At 41.3% G+C, this 24815-nt stretch overlaps 1 protein-coding gene across 1 annotated transcript; it reads right to left on the reverse strand.

Moving 5' to 3' along the window:
- Positions 1 to 80: 80 nt before the first annotated feature.
- klhl13 (kelch-like family member 13) lies at positions 81 to 20404 on the reverse strand. Its single transcript, XM_058087650.2, has 7 exons — positions 20066 to 20404; positions 10466 to 10607; positions 10207 to 10339; positions 9067 to 9263; positions 8007 to 8802; positions 5065 to 5178; positions 81 to 1003 (listed from the first exon to the last, which is right to left on the reverse strand). The coding sequence occupies exons 1-7, from the start codon at positions 20161 to 20163 to the stop codon at positions 516 to 518; spliced, it is 1968 nt and encodes a 655-aa protein (XP_057943633.1). The 5' UTR covers positions 20164 to 20404; the 3' UTR covers positions 81 to 515.
- Positions 20405 to 24815: the final 4411 nt, after the last annotated feature.

Consider the following 24815-nt stretch of genomic DNA (forward strand, 5'->3'; position numbering starts at 1 on the left):
AAACAGTCCGTCGCTGACAGGTGTGACTGGGAATCAATCAGAGAAAAGACTGGGAATGTCCTCAAGCATGAAAGTCTACATACTTTAAAAACCATCTTTATTAAATTTAGAAAACACCACTTTGTTAACAGTTTTGTAGCAATCGCAGGATAGAAGTGAAATTGAAGGAGAGCTGTTTTTGAACGGGCCTGGGCCGAGCCCTGAGTTTGCCCCGGAGTCACTCCGCTCCGCACAAAGGCGTATGACTAGCGGCGACATCAGGTAGAAAAGTTGATTTGCAAAGTCCCCTTTACAGGCCAAGGTACTTTCCTGACAAAATATAAACCGAGTGTGCAACATTAAGGTGTAAATCGGTTGCCGTGAATGTACGGTATGTCGGTTGAACCACATTTGCAGGACTGAGGGTAGCAGTACACACTTAGTCCCAAGAAGTGCAAACAATGTCTATATGTGTTTGTTGGGGAGGTAAGGGGGTTGAGGGGGTATGACCAAAATAGGGCTCCCCCCTTCACTCATCAAGGTGCTGAAAGGGGCGACTCTCTGGACGGCGAGCCTGAGATATCTTCAGGGGGGAACACTGTGAGTGTGCAAGCTCGAATTCCACCCAGCGACTCGGGTAAGTCAAACACTTTGTGCCACTCATCTTTCTCGGGGTCGTACTTCTGAACTATTTCCACCATGCAGCGATTGTTCCACGAGTATCCGCCCACCACATAGATCTTATTCTCAAACACAGCCACTCCCACGTCGCTTTGGCCTCGCAACATGGGCGAGATAGGAGTCCACAAGTCCAGGGCGGGGGAATAGTACTCACAGCTGAGCACGTCATCGTAGTCGCTCGTGCCTCGAAAGTGGTTCCCGCCGATCACGTAGAGGCGGTCCCCCACTGTGCACATGCAGTGGAGGCCGCGCACGGTGGTCATGGGTGCCTTCTGAGTCCATTTGTCTGCATCTGGGTCAAAGCACATCAGCTCCTTCTGAAAGGTGTCATGAGTGATGCCCCCTGCAACCAGAAGAGAGGACTAATTAGCCTGCACGCTAACCGCTGGGGGAGGGAAGTGTGATGCGATCAGACCAATCAGTAACTCATGCGCCCTCCTACATGTTGTGGAAGGGGATGACAAATATGCTCACATTCAGCGGTGTCATTAAGGATTTGAAAAATCTTTAGTCATTTGCAATAAGAATGACATTAATATTCATTCCATGGTGAACTGACTACAAAAGAAGAGCGGCACAATGCGCTCACGCAAACGTGCGCAAACAGACTGTAGACGTCGAGACACACAAAGCTGAGGCAAAGTGGGGAGGAAAGAAAAAAAAAAAAAACAGGACATGTCTACAGGGAAGGCTTAAAATAAAGAGGAACACAATCCCAGCATGCATTTGGGTGGAAGCCAGCCCATCCCCGCCCCGCTCGTACCCCCCCAGGCAGAAAGACTAGGAGCGAGAGCAGCAAAGATTTGCAGTGAATGCCAAGCAGAAACAGAATCCTTCGCTTCGGATGCGACCCGGCGATCGCGTGCGAGCTTCATTGTGGGAGCCTGTCTTTTTGGACTTGTAATACATGCGCCCACTCATGATCAAGTCTGACTTTCTTTATACAACTACTTGCTCCACACACAGCAAATCCATAATTAAGACACTGGGGCAAAGAGCTGTGCCTGCCATCAAGGGTACACCCAAGTCCAAATGTCCTATTAATCAGCAAGCCATTGCGAGGCCATATGGGTCCATAAAGCACTCACATCATTTAGGATTTCACCGCATGTTGACACATTTTACCACACAATCAAATTTCCCTGATCAGGCACATGAAAAACACCCAAATGTCCTGTCAAAAGCACGGTTAAAAAGTTACCAAATAGAGACGCAGCAAGTGAGGCAGCAAAGCATATTCAATTTTTGTAGTGAACACGTTTTTTGCATTTTGTAAATATTAGTATATTTCAACATCTGTTCACTTTATTATACGTTCTTATCTAGTACCTAGTACATTGTACTTGGTACCCCACAAATATGGAATACCACAGATTGATTTGGTGCTACACTCAGGCCACACAGCTAGGCAACCTGGGTTTGAATCCTGCCTCGGGCATCTCTGTGTGGAGTTTGCATGTTCTCCCCGTGCATGCATGGGTTTTCTCCGGGTACTCCGGTTTCCTCCCACATTCCAAAAACATGCTAGGTTAATTGGCGACTCCAAATTGTCCATAGGTATGAATGTGAGTGTGAATGGTTGTTTGTCTATATGTGCCCTGTGATTGGCTGCGGTATAGAAAATGGATGGATTTGGTACTACCGGTTCGCCCTTGCGCATAAAAACATTAAAACGCTCTGGTGTTCCGGACAAAAAGAACCATGAAGCATGAGGGATCGGTGTTGCTAACTTATAGACTTTGTCATTATATTTAGCGATCTTCTTATCTAGATTTTATCTTTTTTTTTTTAAGTGACTACAGACAAATCTAGTAGACTGAGACGGTGATCAGTTGGTGACATTCCCTGTGGGAAACACGGATTAAAAGTTACATTATTTTAAATCCAATTCATTCATTATCATCCATAAACAAACCTTTTCCCAAGTGTCTTTACCTTTAAAGAATTCTACTAAAATGAATTAAAGATCAATGCTTCATGTGTCATTCATTACTTTAGCCAAGCTCTTTTATGGTACATTAACAACCAAACTGCTGAGCAATTTTCACAAAAAGAAATAAATTTGAATCAGATTTTTTTTTGTTTAATTGAATTTCCAGGTGTACCTTGGGTGAAAAACTGCACTCCTATAAATGTGAGTAAGAACTTGTGGAACAACATGAACCAACTGCTCTGTTTGGACTGTGGCAAAAACATTTCTAATCAAGCTCATCTATGATATTCTTTTTTAGCATTCCCTTTTAGATGAAGTCATCATTCACCCGTGATTCCCCTGAATTGTAGGGCACCTTTCACATTATCAGGTTCATGTCTGAGCCTTCAGTCCGAATCATACAAGACCTTGCACTTCACTTGTGAAGCCATAAATTCTCAGCAGGATGGTAGAATTCCTGCAGATATGTAAATGTACAGTACAAGCATCCTTCAGACCTCTTCAGTCAACTGAGGCATGCTGACAGGCAGCACATTAACCTCATGTAACCTAACATTCAGTATGCTGGAGAAGTGTTCTGGCACTGATTGAATTCTTAGCATGAAATGACAATAAACAGTACTTCTAGATAACACGCCGGTCATCTGAGGTGTTTCTCCACTCGAGCCCAAATCACTCCAATCGCACAGAGCTCATGTGGATGACTGCAAGTGAAAAAATGGCTCGAACCGCCGGACAGCGGGATGCTCACACTACGCTCTCTATTGGCGTCTTGGACCGTGCCACGCCACTTGAGCTGTGACGGTCCGTGGGCTGAGTGCATGTGTCAGGTTCATCCAGCTGACAGAATACCTTCAGACAGCGGAGCGGCACGGGCGCACAACGCGTGCTGATCCGCTGTGACAGACCGACACAGAAGTGCACTTCAGCGTGGGTCACCTTGCACAGCGGTTCTAATCCCCCGAGACCCGAGGGTGCTGCAGGGCCTCAGTGCAACAAAAATCCTCTAATTGGCCATTTACTTAGCCTTGAGCATTTTAAGTACTGCATTATTTTTAAAGATTTTTTTTCCACAAGCACTACTTGAAATCTAAGTTTCACATGAGACTCTTGGACCCACTCCAAATACTTACCTTCGGTGCACTTGCACAATCTAATGAGATCCAAGCAAAGGTTTGCGTGGAAGAGCACAGCATAATACTGATAGATTCCCTTAATTCCCTTTTTGGACAAAAATGTAATAAATGTACCCTTCAGTATGAGCTGTTTGAAACCACTTCAATAATGGCAGAAACACTTACATTCAGTCTCATTTGTGCAGGTGTACCCACTGTTGTGTCTGGTGGTTCTATATTCATCTTTGGATGTGTGAGCAATGAAACCCTGCAGGCTTCAACCAGTAATAATCCAGGTAGGCTCAAACTATGAGTGTGTATTCCACATCAATGATGATCCTCTTTGACACTCACCTCCCTAAATCTAAGTGGAACCAAAAATGTATTCAGACAAAAGAAACACGATGCAAAATGTCAGCCTCATCATGTACTCTATGTTGCGGTAAAAATGCGGTACCCACAGCCAGGACGGATTAACACACACGCTCTTCTGTGTGACACCTCCCACACATGCTTCAATCCTCCACTTTGCGATGAACACTTCCAAATTTCCCCATCCATACACCCCTCCTTCCTTTGTATTTAAAAAAAGGCCTAGGATTAGTTACACTGAGAAACTAGGACTCATCTCCGTAGCGCAGGATTTGTTCTTTTCAAGCCAATGAAGTGAACAAGTAAGGAGGTGACACTCAAAGAGCAGCAAGCTTAAGCCCTGATGTCAATGTCCAGTCTCCACCAGTACCCCCCACCGACCCCCAAAAATCAAAAATCAAATTCAACACTGAGTAAAGTTAGATCAGCAGGTTTGAATAAAGTTGTCTTTATTTTTCTCATTCATTTACATAATTTCGGGCTGCACGATGGACTAGTGGTTAGTGCACAGGCCTCACAGTTAGAAGACCCAAGTTATATTCCACCCCTGGCCATCTCTGTGTGGAGTTTGTATGTTCTCCCCATGCACGTATGGGTTTTTTCCAGCTACTCTGGCTTCCTCCCACATTCAAAAAACATGCTAGGTTAATTGGTGACTCCAAATTGTCCATAGGTATGAATGTGAGTGTGAATGGTTGTTTGGCTGTATGTGCCCTGTGATTGGCTGGCGACCAGTCGAGGGTGTACCCCGCCTCTGGCCCGAATACAGCTGGGATAGGCTCCAGCACGCCCTGCGACACTCGTGAGGATAAGCGGAAGAAAATGAATGAATGAATTTCCTATAGAAAAAATTGCTTACCTTTTGGGAGGAATTAATAACAAAACGCAGGGTACCAGTGTATACTGGATTTACATTAGTTTTGTTGAATGTAATGTCATGCAATCATGACAGTGAAACAACGTCAATACAAGGTGTGAACTTACCTGAAATATACATGTAGCCTCCATACACTGTCCCGGCGTGGCCATAGTGTGGCTCGTTCATTTTAGCAACATATGTCCATTCATTTGTCCTTGGGTTGTAGCACTCCACAGTAGCTTAAAGAAGGGGAGAGAACATATTAGTCAAAAGTAGGGCAAGACACACAACTAAGGAGGACAAACAGCAGCAAATGAGGCCTTGGAGGGTCTCAGCGTGGGAGCCGGAACACAGCTTTAAAATGCGGGCGATGCAACCCGAAAACTCCGTCAGCATCGAGTGAACAGGAAATTGGGAGATTGTGAGATTGTAAAAGAATTTCTGTCAATGTCCTACAGGATGCTGTGATTGGGTGGCGACCAGTCCAGGGTGTACTCAGCCTCTGCGATAGGCTCCAGCATACCCACCGTGACCCTAATGAGGATAAGCGGCATAAAATATGGATGGATGGATGGGTCCCAGAGGAAGGATCCTACAAAAACACTGGTATTGATGGAATGGTGTTTAAGTAATTTAGGCTACATTCACACTGCAGGTCGACTCTGATTGTGACCTGTATCTGATTTTCTCTCGTCAGTGCAGTTCAGATTTTTTCAAATGCGACTTAGGACTTGTTCGTATGTCGATATAAATATAATTACTGCTGTTTCAACCGTCAGGTCGCATAAATCTGTCTTACACTTCATCGAAAGGCGTGTTATGCAAGACTTGGATAAAAGGTACTGGGCATAGTAGTTAGCACGTTAGCCACACAGTCAGGAGATTTGTAAGATGTGGGTTTGAATCTCTGTGTGGAGTTTGCATGTTTTCCCCAAGCGTGCATGGGTTTTCTTCGGGTTCTCGCTCACATTCCAAAAATATGCAGGCTAATTGGAGACCCTAAATTGCCATTGGTAAGAATGTGAGTAATAATGGTTGTTTGTCTATGTCTGTCCAAAGTCAGCTGGGATTGGCTCCAGCAGACCCCTGGGATCCGAATTGGGTGTCATACCCTACAGTGTGAACGTAGCCCACTAGCCTTAGTAAATTTGGTAGGGAAGTATGGGTGGCGAGGAGCATATTTATAAAGAGGCAAGTTTCACAGCATGAGTAAGCGCACATTATCAATGGCCAAATTACCAAGCGATGTGACAAACATATAAGGCACGCGATTCTTATTACGTTGTTCTCAAATTCAGAATGATGAATACTATTAACACAACTAAATTTAGTTGTCTATCTTTTAATGCTTGTGTTAAATTAGTGGCAACAAAGCCTTGCAAATGAATAAAATTAGTCAGAAGATTCAGTGGCAAGTCATATCCATCCTATGGGCCAGCAGAGGGAATCTGAGTGAGCAGGATGAGTGAATACTTTGCCCACCCATCAGTCATTTTGAAAGTGACCTTGACTTGTGCATGTAATTGTAGCCACTCAAGTGAAGACGTAAAAACAAATTAGAAGACCAAACAAACTTGTAAATGTTGGGGATTTACTATGTTATTATTTTGCTGGCCTGTTGTCCTATTATCAGATGAAAAAAAAACACATTGTGATAAACATGACTGTACTCGCCTGCAGTTTTTTTCCCTCTAAAGTCTTAATGGAGCCAGCGGGCAACAGAGGGACAACTGGCCTAGTCATGGTATTTTTGTGACCTTCAGATTTGGCCCAAAACACAGGGGACAGAACCCGGTAATTGGATCGAAAAACCGACTAGTGTTCTGCGGCGTCTGATTAGTCCCAATAATCTCATAGGATTAAGAGAAGGGGAGAGAAGACGAAGTAAAAAAACACAGCGCTTGCTTTGCTGGAAAAGACCACAAGCCAAAAAGAAGGTCTGACTGATGAGAACCTTGCTGACTTGGAGCATTCCGTCTGATGGAAAATTAAGAGAAAGTCATAGACAAAGATGATTTGAGCTTAAAAGACCATTAAAAATAAGTTGACATCGCCCCCATTGACCTTAAGACTACCGTGGCTACCAGTTACAAGATGAACACTCTGTCATTGGTGTCACTAGGGCTTACAGTGCTGTAATTACTTTGCCTAAACCCACAAGTGTGGTTGGGAAGAACATCTTATTATAAGAACTAGATCTGCTTCCATCACATCGTCATGCTTTTGGTTCCATTTCAGCTCGCTGAGGGGGGAGCATCAGAGGGGTTGGGATACTGTTGTGATGTGTCGTTAAAGGCCAGTGGAACATTAAAGCAGGACCTGGACAGCCAGAGAGTTGGGGCACTGCTCTTTGGTCTAATTATAAACCTACAAAAGATGACCGCTTGCACAGTGGCCATTTTCTCAATTCAAGCAGTGTGTGGTGGTCCAGTTATGTTCTGTAATTAGGGTTGCTGTGAAATAATACATACATTTGGAATGGAAACATAACATATGCCAGCATTGTCCCAGACATAATCAAATCTAAAAATATGTGCTACGGGTGGTCCGAAGTGGCTGAACAGAACTTGAAACTAGACTTATTTGTTTGTTTGAACAAAACAACATTTTTAGAACAATAGTAATGATGCCATATTTGGTTAGGGCAAATCTACAGTTACATATTTCTATTCTACATTGAAATCTCTTACTTGCGGGTGGGCAGAAATCACAGTTAAATCGATCTCGGTTTGAAAAAATACATATTGTGTTATGTTCCCTTATTAATACACTCACCACATCCTACAATGCAAAACAAACAAAACAAATCTCCCAAAAAAAGAAATACTGCAATGCTGTTGGTACATGGTACATGCGGCCATGATAATGACCATATTGTAGAAAATTCAGCAAGGGACATGTTGACACAACAAAACTTGATTACCACATCAGTGGGTCTTATTAAACTACAAGTTCCTTCCCAGACAACTCCTTCATATTCAAGAGCCTAATCTCATGCAATATTAATCAGATCCTTTGTTACTGCTTGATAGATAGGAGGAAAGCAAGGAGAAAGGAATAAACTCACCAAGCTCCCCAGCCGCGTTCCTTCCACCGACAGCATAGAGGTGTCCCTTGAGTGCACTGAGGTGGAAGAAGGTACGCTTCTCATTAAGGCACGCCACCTGCATCCACTTGTTGTAGCGAGGGTCGTAGCGAAACACCGTGTCCACTGCCGTCTTGCCTTTGGTGTCATAGTTGCTCTGGCCCCCCACCACATAGAGGAAGTTGCCAATGACCGCAATGCCGTGCTGGTAGCGAGGCGCGTCCATAGGTGCCAACGCCTTCCATTCGTGAGCCTTCTCGTCAAACAGACGCAGTTCCTTGCTCACGACGAGCTGTTGCCGCAGGACACCGCCCAAGGTGACCAGGTGGGCGCTGTCTGAGCGGATGGCTGTCCGTTCTGACTGCATGACTGGCTGCATGTAGGGCATCATTTGGTAGTTGCTCGCTTCCAGGAGAAGGTTGACGCACGTGTTGTCAGTGCGCATGAAGTCAACTGTCTGTACGTGATTGATGAGTTCCTGCGGGTTCATGAGGGGGAAGCGAATGTTCTTCATGAGCTTTGAGGCGTAGTCCATGCGACTGTCTTCGTAACGGAGCCAGCGACAAGCGGCCTTGAAGAGGTCCAACTCAGTGCAATGTTTCAAGCTGTTGCTGGAGAGCACAAAAGCTAAGCGTTCAAACGGCAGCTTGACAAATTCACCAGTGCCCAAAAGCGAAGGGAAGTTTTTGAGTATGAAATTGTTGACATATTTGTCCACCTCTGTAAGGTTATACGTGTTCGCAATGCGGCCCACCTCGACACAGTTGTCAAGGGAAACCTGCAAGGATGGAGAAGAAAAGACCTTTAAAAAAACACCTCAAATATTAGGAACCATAATTTGGAGTAAATTAAATTCAGCCTATGCTTTTTACCCTGAACAACATAATGTAATGTTTTGGAATTTATATCAAGTCAAAAAGATACATTTATCAGTTTTAATTCATTTTAAATCTAGTTTTATACAGATGCACTGGTCTCTGTACAATTGGTGAAAATGGGTGTGCCATAATCATGCACTCCGCGTGTATGTGCGTCACCTTACCCCAGATATTAGAAAGACCTTGCAGAAATCCAACACAGGAAGGATTTGCAAGAAGCTTGCTGCCTCGAGTGTGTCTTGTAGATTCTCCATGTTGAGCGACAACTTGGCTGTGTAGATGAAGTCGATGATCTTCTTCAAGCCTATTCGGTTAACTCCGTGGAGCTTGATGCACATTAAATCCTGTTCTTTCATTCCACCTGCATCGGGGAAAAGCAGGGAGATAAGGGGAAAAACTGGATGCTTCTCACTTGGTAGAACTAATACATAATCTTATTTGACTGACAAGTCTGTGAGCAGCTGTATCCATTTGATATTTTAGCTTGGAGGATGAAAATTGCATTTAGTTGAACATATCCAATTCCAAAGAATTTCATATTTATATCATCATCCCTGATCATTAAAAATATTCCTCATTTCTATAACTTCAAGGTAATCTTACTTCAATGCTTTGCAGTACCGATGTGCAGCTAAATAAAATAAACCAATGACCAAATAGACCAAAATGTTGTTGCCAGTCAGTTTATAGGGTGAAATTTTTACCAAGCAGGGGTGTAAGATGTTGCACATTGAAAGTGATGGACAGGAGAGTGTGCCTAAAAGTGCATGAGAACACTTGGACTAGATTGTGTATATTGGATTGGTCTTAAAACCACAAAATGTATCAAAGTTCTCCCCCACAATGCTTTTATTTATTGGAGAATTACCCTGCCAACAGTTGGATTTTTTTGTTTCATTTTAAAAATCATTTAGCGTTTTGTTCCTTAAACCTTAACCTTAAAACCGATATAGGTACCAGACCGTGATTACGGTGTAACACTACATCCCTAGAGCAGTAAAGTAATCATTTAATCTGCTATGATGCTGTGAGCATGGTAAAGAGGCAATAATGTTACCACTGATAACTGGTTCTCAGATTCTCACAATACTGAGAAGATAAGCATGAAGTCATTGTTAGTAGAAAAAATAATATTGCCATAAATGGGAAAAGCATGGATGTGTTCATGAATAATTACTCCAAATATAATGCTTTACATGAGAAAGCTATTTAATGAATCATAGCTGTACAACCCACGCACAAATTATACCAGAAAGACAAGGAGGAGGAAGTGTTCTGGGCCGTCTGAGGCTTTTAAGACCCACCTGTGAACATGGCTTTAAAATAGTCGGAGGAGGACGCCATCATGGCTCGGTGTACAGGGAAAGCTTCATCGCCGTCCCCAGCCACCAGTGTGACATCGCATAGCAATCCTTCTATCCTCAGCTGGTCGAATCCCTACGACAGAAAAGTATTAACTGTGTCAACAGACCTACTCCTGTGGAACAAACCATTTTAGCTAATACACCGTATCAAGTTTTGCATAGTCTAAGAATCTTTCACGGTAGAAGTGATTCATATCACCTGAAGAACCACTGAGCTGTGTGTGTTGCTTGTGAAAAATCGTGTGTTTCCAGTCTTTGATGCCTGCAGGTGAGCACAGATGCCCATATCACCGTAGCCCAGAGCAACTTTCATGTGAGCGTCGTCGTCCTCTACGAGGGATCTGTTAAGAAAAACAGAATACGCTTCCATTAGTTTCACATTCCTTTCACAGTCTAGTTCATCTTGCAATTGGACACTTTGGGATGGTAAAGCGGAAGTGTAGATGCTATAAATGGAAAAAATTGTCAAACTGACCAACAAATGACCTGAAGTGTATCAAGCTCTGAACAAAGCGGAACGGTTAAAGCGTAGTTTCTTGGTGCCTTGCACACCTACAGTGGAATCTCAGTTTTTGTTGTCACTTTGTTCCAAAACGTCCTACAAAAACCAAAGCCTCAGAAAACCGAAGAAATTTTTCCCCATGTAAAATAATGCCAATTCATCAATACATCTCCTGTAAACTGTTCCCCCAGCAACCTGTGTTTACTTACAATCCCCTGAGAACAGACGCTACCTTTGTGCTTTGCTACAAGCTCCTTCTTGCCTCCATCAACTTTCTTTGGCCCAATGGTAGATAATTTTGCAGGCGTAATTAACAGCGCGCCTTAATAGCTCATTAGTGCAGGGCGCACAGATGAGGACAAAGAAAGGAGACAGAAACAAAGTAGTTCATCATTCTGTGTGTGTTCTACGAACAAATAAGTTCAGTCCAAAAATTTTATAAAAAGATACTCTAACCAGAATCTTTCTCGGAACCACTATCCAATCGTTCCAGCGTCACCAACGCTTTGTTTGGACACCTAATTCTGCGGAATGACGTGCGAGCACAGGTTTTGTTAGGTGCGCCGTTTGGCCGTATGATAACAAAGACAGTGAACAGAAACAGATATTTTTGGCAATAATATCTGTAGAAAACTGCAGTTTTCAAAGCACATTTCATTGGTGGGTTGCTTGATATTGTGACTGTAATGTTTGGAAATTTGGACCATCTGTGAAATTGTGTCAATTAAATCTTCTCTGGTCATTCATCAGGAAAACATATTCCACATTTGACTCACAGCAACCCTGAAAGGGTACATATTGCAGAGAAGTGGCAAAATGTGCAAAAATGTGAAATATGAAAGTGGGCATTGACAGGTTGGTCAGTATATCCACACAAAGTCCCACCCAGAACTGGCTTGACGGTTGGGTGTGAAATTTGGCATTACTGGTAAATGAGATGACCAATAACTCCTCAACATTTCATCCAGTCTACATCAAAGGTCAAAATGCAATTACCACTGAGATTTGTGGTTCGTTGTAAACGGAATGTGATTCCTAACCTTTAGCTGACCTTTCTACTTGGATATAAGAGATGACGGAAAAAAGACAAGATGAGACTAGTAAAAAGATTTAAATTATTTAGAATTCTTAGATGATAAAACATTTCCGTTTGGAAATTGTGCAAAGTGTATTCATGCCCCTAAATGGAGAAGCCGTAAGCTTGAATAGCCCCTGTGGCCTCTTGTTTGGTGCCAAAACCAGAATCAGTCTTGCAGTTTTTCCATGCTGTTTGCACCATCCAAGACATCTGCATTGCAGGTTGTAATAAATGGTGTGGTACTTAGGGCCGTGAACAGAAAGCCTTTCCAAAAATAGCTACAATAGCAAAAAAAAAAAAAAAACAAATGAGAAAGAACATGTTTGAACGATCCATGTGACTTCCTTAGCTCAGGAGCTGCTCTCCAGAGGCTCCCTGATTGGGTTCTCTTTTAACACAGAGTGACATTTTTGTGTCTAGACTTGGGCAAGACACTAATGAGTGCAAAGTGCAGAGCTGCGTGATGCATCGTCTCTCAGATGAAGAAATTTAATTACACAACTGGGCTGCACAACACACTATTAAACATTAGAATGAGAAGTTGTTCCTTGAGACATTATTTATTGAGAGGAGACAAAAGTGCAAAATATTATAATGATAAATAATTCTACAAATTGCACACATAACTAAAATAAGGTTGTAATTATGCCTCTGAGCAAATGTGTAAAGATGACGATCATTTACATTGGGATGTGGATTCATATGTACTGATAAAAATGATGTTAGCGAGCTGTTATGTAGGCCAATAATTACATCAGTAAGATAAACATCTGTCGGTTATTGAGTCTCAAACAGCAACGCGGATGATACTGGTAGGTGGGTCATGTATAGACAGGCAATATTTTTAAGCAAGGAGGCAATGATGAAGTCAGTTTAACACCAGAAGGACTCCTTTATGACGGACCACAGAGTGGAGATTTATTCGCAGCTCTTGTGAATACAAGGCTGAAAAATTATTACAGCTATTTTCCATCGGATAAGATGATAGAATTGTCAGAAGCATCCCAGACTTTAAGAGCCTTCAGTTTCACATTCATTGGCCTGATTTTGATAAAAAATATTGTTTTACAAAAACATCTGGCTCAACATAGCCATAAATCTCAGTCTTCAAAAAGGCCCAGGAGCGGGCAGAGCTTGTCAGATGTAGCACACTAACATTTTTCTGGAAAGGGACTATTTACACAATGAGGTAATTCTCAGTCCCTCTGTGAATGGGGACGATTTTGCAAGTATATTCCCCTGTGCTTTGTGCAAACTGTATTTAAGGTTTTTTTTTTTCACTAGAAAGCCTCTGCAGGCTATTAAAATATTCTACAAGATGTGTCCACGCAATATAGATCATCCTATTCAGTTGGGAATTTTAGCCTGATAAAATACATACCGGTACAATAATGGAACAAAAGCAAAAGATGGCACATTTAATTCTCTTGCCATTTCAAAAGTATACAAAAAAGCCAGCACAATCAGTTTTTTGGCATTTCTATTGAATGCAGCGCTGAGTGTGTGGACTTAAAAGGTGAGGTCATGGCACCAGATAACCACTTACCCACACACAAAGGGCTAGCGCTGCATACTTAACAACACCTTCAACATATACAAGGACAATAAGAGCAACGGCAATATTCTTTCTTTCATACAAAGCTCTTTAAGTCATAGAAATATCCCAGTTTTATTGACAACAACACATGATAAAAATACAGTGCAACATCTGTTTATTCTGATGACAATTAAGAATGTTAACTATCTTCAGCAGCCTCTCCCAGCTTGATCAACAAGATATATGTTCATATAGTTTATTATATAGTGGTTAACTTCTTTACACACCTGTTTGTAACTTGAAACGCTTCCCGTACATTAATAAAAAGTTTGATGTGATGACAATGGCGACATTTTGACTTTGAACAATTTGTACGTCGCCCAGCATCCTGGAAAAGATGGGGCTCGACCTTTAAGGCTCTGTGTGCGATATTTGTACTGTCAAATAAATTAGGAGCATGTGATAGCGAGACATTGTAACCGCCTAACCTGCTTGCCATTTGCGTCCCATTCCCACAACTACAGAAAAAGGAATACTAACTGAAATATTGTCATAAGCAAAGACAGGAAACAGACAAAACAGATAGCAATCACTACTAGCACAAATATCTAATTAATTATTTATATACAGTCAAATCGCGTTTTCACCTCAGCTTGAGACAAAAATTTGCCTTGGTTCTCATACAGTGTCAATATTGCAAGTAGAAACCTTGTGGCATTAATAAAGATGTGGACGGACTAGTGCCAGCATGGATGGTTTATTCAGCTATCTTGGATCACAAACCCTACGGAGAATCTTGCGATACTGAGTTGACACTACGGCTGAGCAGCATTGCAATATTTTTAAGCACAATATCAAAAACAAGCATAGTTCTAGACTAGATTTGATGCAGAGGTCTCATGTTTCAAGATGGCACCACTCGAGTGCAAGCTAGTTACGGCAGCTCCATAGCAGCTGTTAGCATTGGGCACCCCTTCGCTACGCTGAGCAACTGGACATCCCTGTGGAGTTATGAAGGAGGAGAGGCTGCATAGCGGAAGTGAACAGCACAAAAGATGGTACAAAGGTTGCTGTATAAAAAAGGGTCAACCATGTTTACCATCTGTCATTATGGGGAACGTGAGATGGAAGAGCTAACGGCGCTAAACCAGGCTGAAGAGAGACTACCGTGAGTGCAGCATGATTGGACTGAAGACTGAGCATTATATTCAACTTTTTCTGTACTTAATTAAAATAGAGAATGTACTATTTTATTTCCATTGCTATTTTTCTATAAAATTGTTTACATTTTAATAAAACTTTTAAACACATATTTGGCTAAACTCACTGCAGAAAAAATATTGGGATATATATTGTCTATCAATATTCAACCTAAATATATCGAGATATGAGTTTTGGTCCATATCGTCCATATATTAAAAAAAATGTTAATAGAAATGTTGGGTGTCTGGAACAAATTACACTTTTCCAATGGGAAAAAAAATTCCGGTTTTCGTATCATCATTTCGTTTCATCCTGTATTGAAATGAAAGTGAAAGAAGTGAATAGTTAATATCACACAGAATGGGAATGAACAACTATCAGGAATATGAAAACACCATCAAATTCTAAATGCACGGTGGTCACTATCACAGAAAGGACACACCACAGGTACTGTACAGCTACGTTTACCCTGTCAGGTGGTAAGTCGGACAGGCAGCGAGCAGAGAGTGGGTTGTCCACACCACAAAGGAGTGTTGGTGGCTGCCAGAACGAAACAAAGAAGACAGGATCTACAGCATCCCACATGAGATGGATGGAAACTCTAACAAGCAGGTGAACCCAGAGAATAATATTTGTACAAAATTAGGAGAAAATAATTACGGACTCTGGCATACATTGTAGAATAGTACATGCCTAATACACTTGCCTACTTTGAGGCTCCTATCTGTAGGTCAGATTGCAAGGACAGAGCATGACCTTTATTTACTAATCTTGGTTTTAAGAATGAACAGGACAGAGGATGGATTTAAAGAAACCATTAAAAAGCACCAGGGGAAATGAAGAAATGAGTAAGGAGGCAATGAAAGTGGCAGTCTATCAAATCCCTTCATGTCAGTGGAAAGCTTAAAAACATCCTTCTACCAGTGACAGTTTAAGAAGCTAAAGTCAACTTGGCTTTTCCTCGAGATGACAGTGGCTCTTGAAAGATTTATAAGAATAGCTTTGCAGTCTTAGTCTCAGTTGTGAACCGATAGAAACGTCATGAAATCATTTATTTCAGGGTTTGTGAGCATCTGACAGACAATGCTGTGGTCCGTAAAACTTAACCCCCCCACCCTGGGGGCCTGTATGGTGGAAAGTAATTGAAAGTGCTTTTGATGAATGGTTCACGTTTTTCAAGGACGTATGCAAACGCTACTTGTGTCTACTGACAAGACTGTAGTGATAAGGCATAACATTTCCTTAAAGTAACATAATTTGTGGATTGAAGTTCATGATAAAAATCAACCCTAGTGAGGATAAGCGGCATAGAAAATGCTTAGATGCTACACCATACAGGATGTCATCTCAATGAGATCTCAATAACAATAACAACAATGTAAAGTCAGTAGGATAATGCAGGAGTACTTTCTCCTATTCAGCACAGTGTAAACCTGGCTTGTTTATTGCAGTGAGGTAGATTTTTTTTTCTTGCAATTTTAAAATGGCAATCGTGACATCATACTTCAGGTGTCACACATAAGGCCTCATGAATAACAAATATTAATAAATCTGTGTACAAAACACACTTGAACGCAGCAAGACGCTTGTTTTTCCCAGAGCTTCCACCTGCTTAGAAGGCAGCAGCACAGTTCTTCCTTCTGATCAACTGATAAGTCAAAACAGAAAAGAGCTCAGTGAAATTACAGTTTTTTTTCCCTACAAGAACTGCTTGTTTGTGTTTGTCACGCAGTTGGAGGCAGTTAGGCAGAAAAGGAGACAGCCACACAGTGTTAAGAATCTTGTGTCACACATCTCTATTATATCAAACAGGCTTTTAAGGCAGATGATGTGCAAGTAGGCGGTGGACACTGTGAAACCGTGAAGATGTTATCCATCATCATCATCATCATCATCATGAAATCAGACCATTTATTCCACAGAGAACCAAAAATAAAAACACAATTTATTTGTAAATGCAATCTCTGATTGAAACGGAAAAGAAGTCATCATTATTACTGAGTGGTTCTAACATCTTGTGTGTCATTTCCTCAAACAAATATAATCAACTCCCAACAAATCCAAATTAACCAGATGAACAAACAAGCCTGAAATTATGCTTTAAAATGTCTATTGTTAAAACGTAATAGCTGTATTATTAAAGTGTGTCATTACCTCAAATGTAAAATGTTCCAACCTGCACCACAAATAGTTAACAGGAGAAAAAAAAAAGCTTCAGTGTGGGCGGTGTAGACAATCTGTCAACATGCACAAAATGCTAAATCAACCTGAAGGATGCTGCAGAAGGCAGACAACCCAGCACAGGATACTAAAAAGGACAAACAGAACCAAAATAGTACTTCCTTAGAGATAGTTCAGATCTGTTCCTAAAAATGTGAACTAACTTGTCACTGTACTACAACAGCAAAAAATAATACTAAAAACAATACTAAAAACAGAATTTTAGTAGTGCATAGCAGCAGCATGGAGGTGAATGCCAGTAAATAGCGTGTGTTATAGGGTTGTGCTCTACTTCCTTGCTTTTAGAAATTACTGCATGGAGCATTATGGAAAATTCTGACCCCGTTCTATATCAACAAATGCTTCCGGACGTGTAAGAACTCTTGACGTACACGTCTATAAAAAAAAAAGCACAATAATAATTTGTGAACCCAATCCAGTAAGTAAGGTGACAAGTGACTCGTGAATATGGTGTGATGAGTGAGCACAGGGCGAAAAAAACACGTGATGTTGGGCTTGACAAAACACCTCCTATGGCTACTTACGTGTACACTATGACTGCAACGATTATTCCGATAATTCTAGCACCTCAATTACAAAAAATATTGATAGTCCTTTTCAAGTCACACTCACTCAAAAAAAATGTTTTTCATTGTGCTGTTACCATAAATTATAGATTTTTGTACTGATGTTTTACTATATTTCCCTAATTGTAACGAGTGATACAGGCGAATGCAGCTATTTTTCTTTAAAGCACCAAATTAAAATTCACGCTGTAAGTATTTCAAGCACAAGAAGTGTTGCATCATTGAGTTCAGGCCATAGCATCCGACGACCCTGCTGTATGGAAGCACCTGCAGCTATTTTATGATTTTTATTTTCATTATCTCGTGCCTTGGCTGACAATGTCATCCGACTATTTTTAACCGTGAAAAGGTATTTTATTTATTCAGTGGAAGTAAGATTCAAAGTGAAAGTGATCAAACAAATGTCTCCAGTTCTTATTGAGGTCTGATGCCAGCTGTCAAACCGACGGCATTTTGATTATTTTTGGAACGCAGTTAGGGTTTGATTGATGGATCAAATGAACCAGTTTCCAAAACTGAGTGAACCAAACAGCCATCTGGTGGAGACTGCCAAAATTATCATGCTAACAAAATACCCAGCCGTAGGAGGCCACTTGAGAAATACAGTAGATCCTCGGTATCCGCGGGGGCTACTTTCTAGCCCTTTGTCATGTGAGGTCTGAGTGAAAAAAGGACGAGTAGCACGTTTATTCTTGCACCCAACTTGTCTTAACCGTCAACAGACCTTCTCAGTACACATTTCCCGCCTTCAAAATAAGAGCACTGTGTGACACATCATTTTTAAATATATTCACATTATAAGGGTGTCCCAAAAGATTCTCTTCTATTAATATCGCGATTGGAATTGCTTGGGTGGCTACATCTTCCTTAATTACAAGCACTGGCATTACAGTTTGAAGATTTTGTAGTGATATGTGCAGAGGCTGACATCCCATTACAAAGGTTAGCCAAGCTACATCCATCCGTCCATTTTCTATGCTGCTTATCCTCACTAGGGTCGCACATATGCCAGAGACTGAATTGCAAATGTGTGAGAAACAACTGTCAATGTCTTGCAAACTTTCACATCTTTTAAATTTACCAGATAGTGTACAACATAGAATATAACAATTTGATCTGGTCACACATCAAATGTTTATAGACCTTATACTTATCCAAAACCTCTGCTGTCGATACAACCTTTACCCTAGCAGCATGTGCATTTAAAAATATCACTAAAGCCTCAAGCGCTCCAGTAAAGGACCTACAAAAGAGGGACGTTTCCTTACCGCAGAGTAACCTATAATTGGGGGCCCGATATCAATCTGCCCAAAAACACAGCTTACAATAGACACATTTCAAATATAGTAAGTGGTCTGGTGGGGCGGAGTTAGGTGGAGCCTCGAGGTTTGACATGCTGCAATCGCCAGTTGGCACACTCAACATCCTTAATGGGACATACACATGCCATCCCAGTCCACAAGCACACTCTTGAGTCTTCACTTGTCATGTGCAGTTTAGTGATAAAGTGAATGCAATGTGTACATACAGAAAACCACATTTTATTTTGCAAAGATTACAAATATTGCTTGCATGGCTGGACGGTTGATCCACAGACTGCTGGGATAAATGTGGGTGGGGATGTGAGGGCAGATGCCTCATCACCACAACTACTGGGGCATGCTCGGGTACGGCCATTTACACAAACTGCTGCAAAGACTGAGGTTATCGTGGGCAGCTTTCATGTACCGTGTGTGTGTGTGTGTGTGTGCGCGCTTATGTGTGGTGGTGGGGCGGGGGTCACATTAAAGATGGGAAAAGACAATTCAATTGTGCTAATACTTATTTTTACAGCATTGATAACGCACCAACATTCAATCAAGACTCAAATCTCAATAGGGAACAGGCACATAGCTTACATCCCTGGTAAGATCTACATCCACTGGTGACAGTTAGCAAAATATGTGTGAGAGCAAAACTGCCGTTAGATGCATGTATTCTCTTGCTGTGCAGAATTTCTTTAAGCTACCAAAATTAAGCTCTTAAGTAGCTCAAAAGTAAATCTGCACAATAATTGAAGATTGCATAAATCCACTTCTGCAAAAAAAAAAATCTAATAAAATTACCCAGGAAATTACGACTTGAAATGATTTATTTCACCTCCACGCACACAATTTTTAATATTTACTCTTTGCAATTTAAAGCCGTGGTGAACAGGACCACAATAGGAGAGCTGATGCAAAAAAGGCCGAAGAGAGATGATGGCGAGAGCTAGTGTGAAGACCTTCTAGCCTACCCTTCCCCCTCCTCCAGAACAGTAGCAGATGACAATAGCTTGTAAACCAGGGCAAGCCAGACATCCTGACAAAGGCAGGCTCCTCCCAAGCCGCCCAGTCCCCGTTTCCAAATAAACACAGCCACAGGCAGAGGGCAAGAGTCTGGGATGTGGTGTTTGCCATGTCCAGACAAGCGGCAAAATCTTGTCTTGTCTTGTCCAAGAGCAAAACACTGTGCCAGAGAAGAACCAAAAGCATGCTGGACAAGCCTAATCTCTGAAAAGCGTACAGCGCTCATTCGCATTTGTGGAACCAAGAATGACGATGTTAAGAGTTCAAAAATGAATTTCAATTCTCCAAAAGTGAACAACATTTTCCACAATTGGATATAATAAACGCTGTTCAGCTTTTACTCACATGTAGGCAGGTGAAAGCGGCGAGGACCGGGATGTCTTAAGGACCGGCACTGGGAATTTCCAGCTGACAGGAGAACCGCTTTTCCATTTCAACGGCATGTTGTTGTCACCAGAATGGTGCTAGAGCAATACCAACAGCAAAGACCATTTCCACCGAAGCTTCCCAATGCAGTCTTCCATACCACTCCTGCCCACACCATTTAAGGGGGAGGGAGAGCGGGCCGCGGCGACAGAAATACACGGGTGGAGGCAGTGCGGGCTACATGCAGGGCTGTGACATTAGCGGCAGCGCCGAGAAGCCAATGGATTGCATCCACCGCGACTGCTCGCCTCTCTGCATACGCGGCTGTCTAATGGTAGGAGGGGGAAGCAGCCCTGCCTTCCCATCACCCTCTCAGGGTTGAACACTTGTAGCTAAGCAACAGTGCCACCTTGTTAACAAGAGTTGTGATTACAGCTCTGTGGCCATGCTATGGAAGCACTGGTGGTATTAAGGCATCAATACAATGAAATTCATGAGGTAAAACAATCTGGGGTAAGATTGAATAAACTCTGCTTCTTCCTCCGCCTTTTCAGACATGCTGAATTCGGAAACATGCACTGTTTCCAGACCAGTCCAGGGTGTACCCCGCCTCACGAACCACTGATCTACATCATCATCTAATTTATAAGCAGATTCTGATATGAATTCAATGTTGTTTTTTAATCAATAAAGATGTCATTATTCAAATTTAAATTGAATCTGTACATTCACTGATTGCATCTTTTATTTATACTCAATATATTTTTACAATGGGCCAAAATGGGGCCATTGCAACATCCACAGGGCCCCCACACACGGGCTACTTTGCGTTCGAAATAAACCAAATGTATACAGCTGAATCCAGCACATTGGAGGTCTACAAATATTTCGCTGTCGCCGGGTCAAGAAAAACTTTGCCGCCCCATCTGTCATCCCCTCTCTCATACTGCGAGTCATACGCTGACTATTAACTAAATATAGCCAGCAGTAATACTACAAAGCTCTGAACTTTTCACTTGCAACCTTCGAATGCCTTTTTGAATCATGTTGACTGAAGGGCTGCACAACAATTGAACATTAAAAACACTTTGTTCCCAAGTTGTTGTTTAAATTCACATTTCTGTAGAGTATAATATAATACTGTCAGTATCGGCCATTTTTGATGATTTTGATTGATTTTTCAGGCACACAGAATATTGTGTACTGGGGTTACATAAACCAAAGTATATACCAAAAGAAAGATTAGTCTCTTATCATCAATCAAAAAAAAAGTTTGTTTCTACCTTTTCCTGTTCCTTAGTGATCAGCAGTCAAACAAAAATATCTAAACAACTATAACATAAACACAAAAATATGGTTGCTGTACATGAAATAAGGTATTTACAAATATAATACTATTAATTTGGTACCATTGTCACATGTGGAACTGAACTGTGTGTGGGTGCACATGTTTGCGTGCACATGCATTGTGCATGCGTTAAATTTTCTTTTCAATGCGTAACCTTGTGGTCGCTACACAGCTCCATGTTTTTTGACTTCCTGATTACTCTGGAGTACTCTTTTACATGGGAAAGATGCACTCTAAGGTATTTCTGCTACCATTTGGCCGTATATACAGCTTAAAACTGCACCATTGTCAGTGAAGTCATCGCCTCTTTTTGTCTCTCACGTCCTTGGGAGCAGGTATATGTGGTAGCAAATGTGGTAACAATAAATACGCTGCAGTAACTCAATCGACCTTGTAAATATTGCTGATAATGGCATGCAGTATTATGTAACTTAGGAAACATAGTACATGATGCACAATAACTGCAAAGATTCTTCCTTCTATTGCCTCTTAAAGTGAACAGACAAAGAGTCCATCCATTTTCTATACCACTTTCCTCATTAGTGTCAAGCTTAAGCTGGAGCCTATCCCAGCTGACTTCGGGCAAGAGGTGGGTCCACTCTGAACTGTGCACGAGCCATTGCAGACTAATTTGTAACTTTGTATTGTTAAAAATTAGACTCGTAAAAAAATAATCTATCATCTCCCTCACATGTTCGCGCAACCTTCACTGCAATAAAAAAAAAAAAAAATCCTGCAGCTCTGGCAACTGTCCTTCAGTCAGCCAAAGGCGGGAAGGTGTAAGTTTAATTATCACATATATTTTTTAGAGAACTGGCTAACTTCAAAGTTGTTTGTCTGCGATTAGCTGGCGACCAGTCCAGGATGTACCCCGCCTCTCGCCCAAGCTCAGCTGCGATAGGCTTCAGCACATCCCCGCAACTCTAATGAGGATAAGCGGCATAGAAAAAGAATGGTTGAATGGGCCAACCTAGCCAATTTAAATATGCCAATTTTGTCAAGTCTGTGTCTTTCCCCTGACCTTAATCTTATGTCGTTGTATCGGCTATATGGCATCTATTTACATTGAAAAAGGGCAACGATTACGCTGTATATGTAAAAAATGGAGAGGCTTGGACAAACACAGCTCATTAATGTTAAAGCGACATGCACACACGCACATGCACGTGCACACGAGACAGTGTGTTCATCATAGGGCTTAGGAAAAGCTTTTAAACTGTCTAAATTCCAGCGTCAGAGCTACATTTTGGGCAATATACTTTGAATGCACTATTGTGGGACCTTTGAGACTTATTTTAAATTGTTAAAATAGTACAATAGGGGACCTTTAAGAGTAGGTGAGAGCTCATTAAGAGATTGCTCTTTTGCTGACGCCAATACCAGACCCATTTCAATTTGCAAACACAACAATATATTCAGGCAGGAAAGGCCACCATAAGAAAACAAAACGACCAACTCTTCATCAAACTCTAGTTGCATTGCTGGCCCCTTACTTCTGAAGCACGGCCCTCATGTATAGCGGCCTAACTCCTAATCAGGTATTACCTGATTAACGCCTCTGATTCCACATGGAAGCCAAGCCTTTCCCCAGATGGTATGCAAGGATACACTGCCAGGTCAAGTCAGGCAAGATAACTACTGCATTACACTGTATGAAAAAGTGATTACACACACTTTGCCCGGTACTGTACTGAATTTAAATGTTCTTTCCATAAATTCTTCCTAATGATGTAACACTGTGCATTACCTGTCATGCAGTCCAATGGGCATTGTATCCCCTCTGTGCACAGGGTGCTCCATACCCTCGCCAGGCCACACCTCTGAAATCAAAACAAAGTGCTCTAAATGTCACATTACCAGCTCCATATTCAGTCTCAGCCAACAAATACAGTAGCCCAACGAAGATAAGGGCTTTAACATTTAAGTGGGAAAACAATAAAGGCAAAAAGAATAAAAACAAAAATGACATTATTATCCAAGTGAAGCTTTCTTGTGATCATTTCACATTTTTAAGATGGTCCATTGTGGCATCACACACTGAAATATGCCATGTTAAGATGTAGGCTAATTGAAGCTAAAAATATCTCTCTGGTATATTTTGTCTAATGTGCAATAAAGTATCATCAGTGAAAATGAAAGGTTACTTACGAATCACGTTGATAGAACATATGTTGCAGTGACTCAAAACATAATCCAATGAATTTTACTTTTCCATAGCGCAATAAAAATATAATGTACCGGAAGAAATGTAATGAAGGTGGCTGTGTGTAATACGCGAACAGGGAAAGTGTGTAATGAGTTAGCCAACTTATTGACGAACAAATAATATTGTCGTTTGAGCCGAACGGTGTCTACTAGTCAATCAAAAGCATACAATGACACATTATGCAACAAAGTCAGATTACAATAAGGGTCATTTTCTGGTCATTTAAAATGAACGTTGCCACCAGTGGAGGCATGCTAATGCTAACAGCATAGCTAAGCTAACTCGTCAAGGTTTACTATTAGCTAGCTCAAAATTCATTAACAACTGTCGACAGTGAGCTTGTCAGTTGGTTTTGGTTGTAAATGCTTTATAAATCTTATTTAAATAGCTTAGAACGGTCGACAATCTAAGCAACTAGGATCTTGACATGAGTTAGTTGGTTGCATAGTTAGTTGCTACTTGGTCTAGTTGCCTCTGGTTGGTTTGCCATGAATAGACATACTGACTGTCAACCTGTTGTTTGTTGAACGTAACATGTCCAATATGATGTTTCGATCATAGCGCGTGTGTTAAGAACATTCTTTTTAACTTTAAATGTTAAATTCCATACCTTCAACGACGAGATAGAGCTGACTGGTGTCCTTGTTTTCCTTCCAAGCCCTCAAATCCACTTACAGCTCTTGGCCCGCCTACTTTCATTCACCCAATAAGCTTTTTGCTTACTTGAAAAGCGCAATCATCCACACTTTTCACTGGCTGAATAATATGGCAATCTTTTCTTATTGGCTCAAAACTTCCGTTACTAAATACAGTATTTCTCATGAGGCTTTCCCACCCGTTTACTGACAAATGTTTGTGTTTGCATTTTTATCTTGCAATTTTAAAGTTCTACGTGAACTGGTAAAATAACACTCTTGAGTCATATTGTCTAATCACTCCAATACTCATGCTCACTTTTACTTTAAAAATCATAGAGTCAAACCTCTGTCTGCCAGATATAAGATGACTCCCTATAATTTAATGTGTCCATACTACTTCCACTCAGATCACACTTTGGTTATTTACTTTTGTATGAAATACCCTAAATAATAAATGTTCTATTGAAATAATCTTAATGCTATTTGATGGATCTTGTGACACTATTGTTCACCGTGGTCATGGTATGCCAAAAATGA

This window comes from Doryrhamphus excisus, linkage group LG21 (genome assembly GCF_037039965.1).
Source record: "Doryrhamphus excisus strain RoL-2023G ecotype Guam linkage group LG21, RoL_Dexc_Guam_v1.1, whole genome shotgun sequence".
Taxonomy (NCBI): domain Eukaryota; kingdom Metazoa; phylum Chordata; class Actinopteri; order Syngnathiformes; family Syngnathidae; genus Doryrhamphus; species Doryrhamphus excisus.

Bases quoted from the DNA above. Each gene is read 5' to 3' on its own strand.
- klhl13 (XM_058087650.2), bottom strand. From the start codon at position 20,163: ATGCCGTTGAAATGGAAAAGCGGTTCTCCTGTCAGCTGGAAATTCCCA. The intron at 10,608-20,065 runs GTGAGTAAAAGC...TTTTCTTAACAG, and splicing joins CCGCTTTCACCTGCCTACAT to ATCCCTCGTAGAGGACGACG. The intron at 5,179-8,006 runs GTGAGTTTATTC...CCCTTCTTTAAG, and splicing joins GAACGCGGCTGGGGAGCTTG to CTACTGTGGAGTGCTACAAC.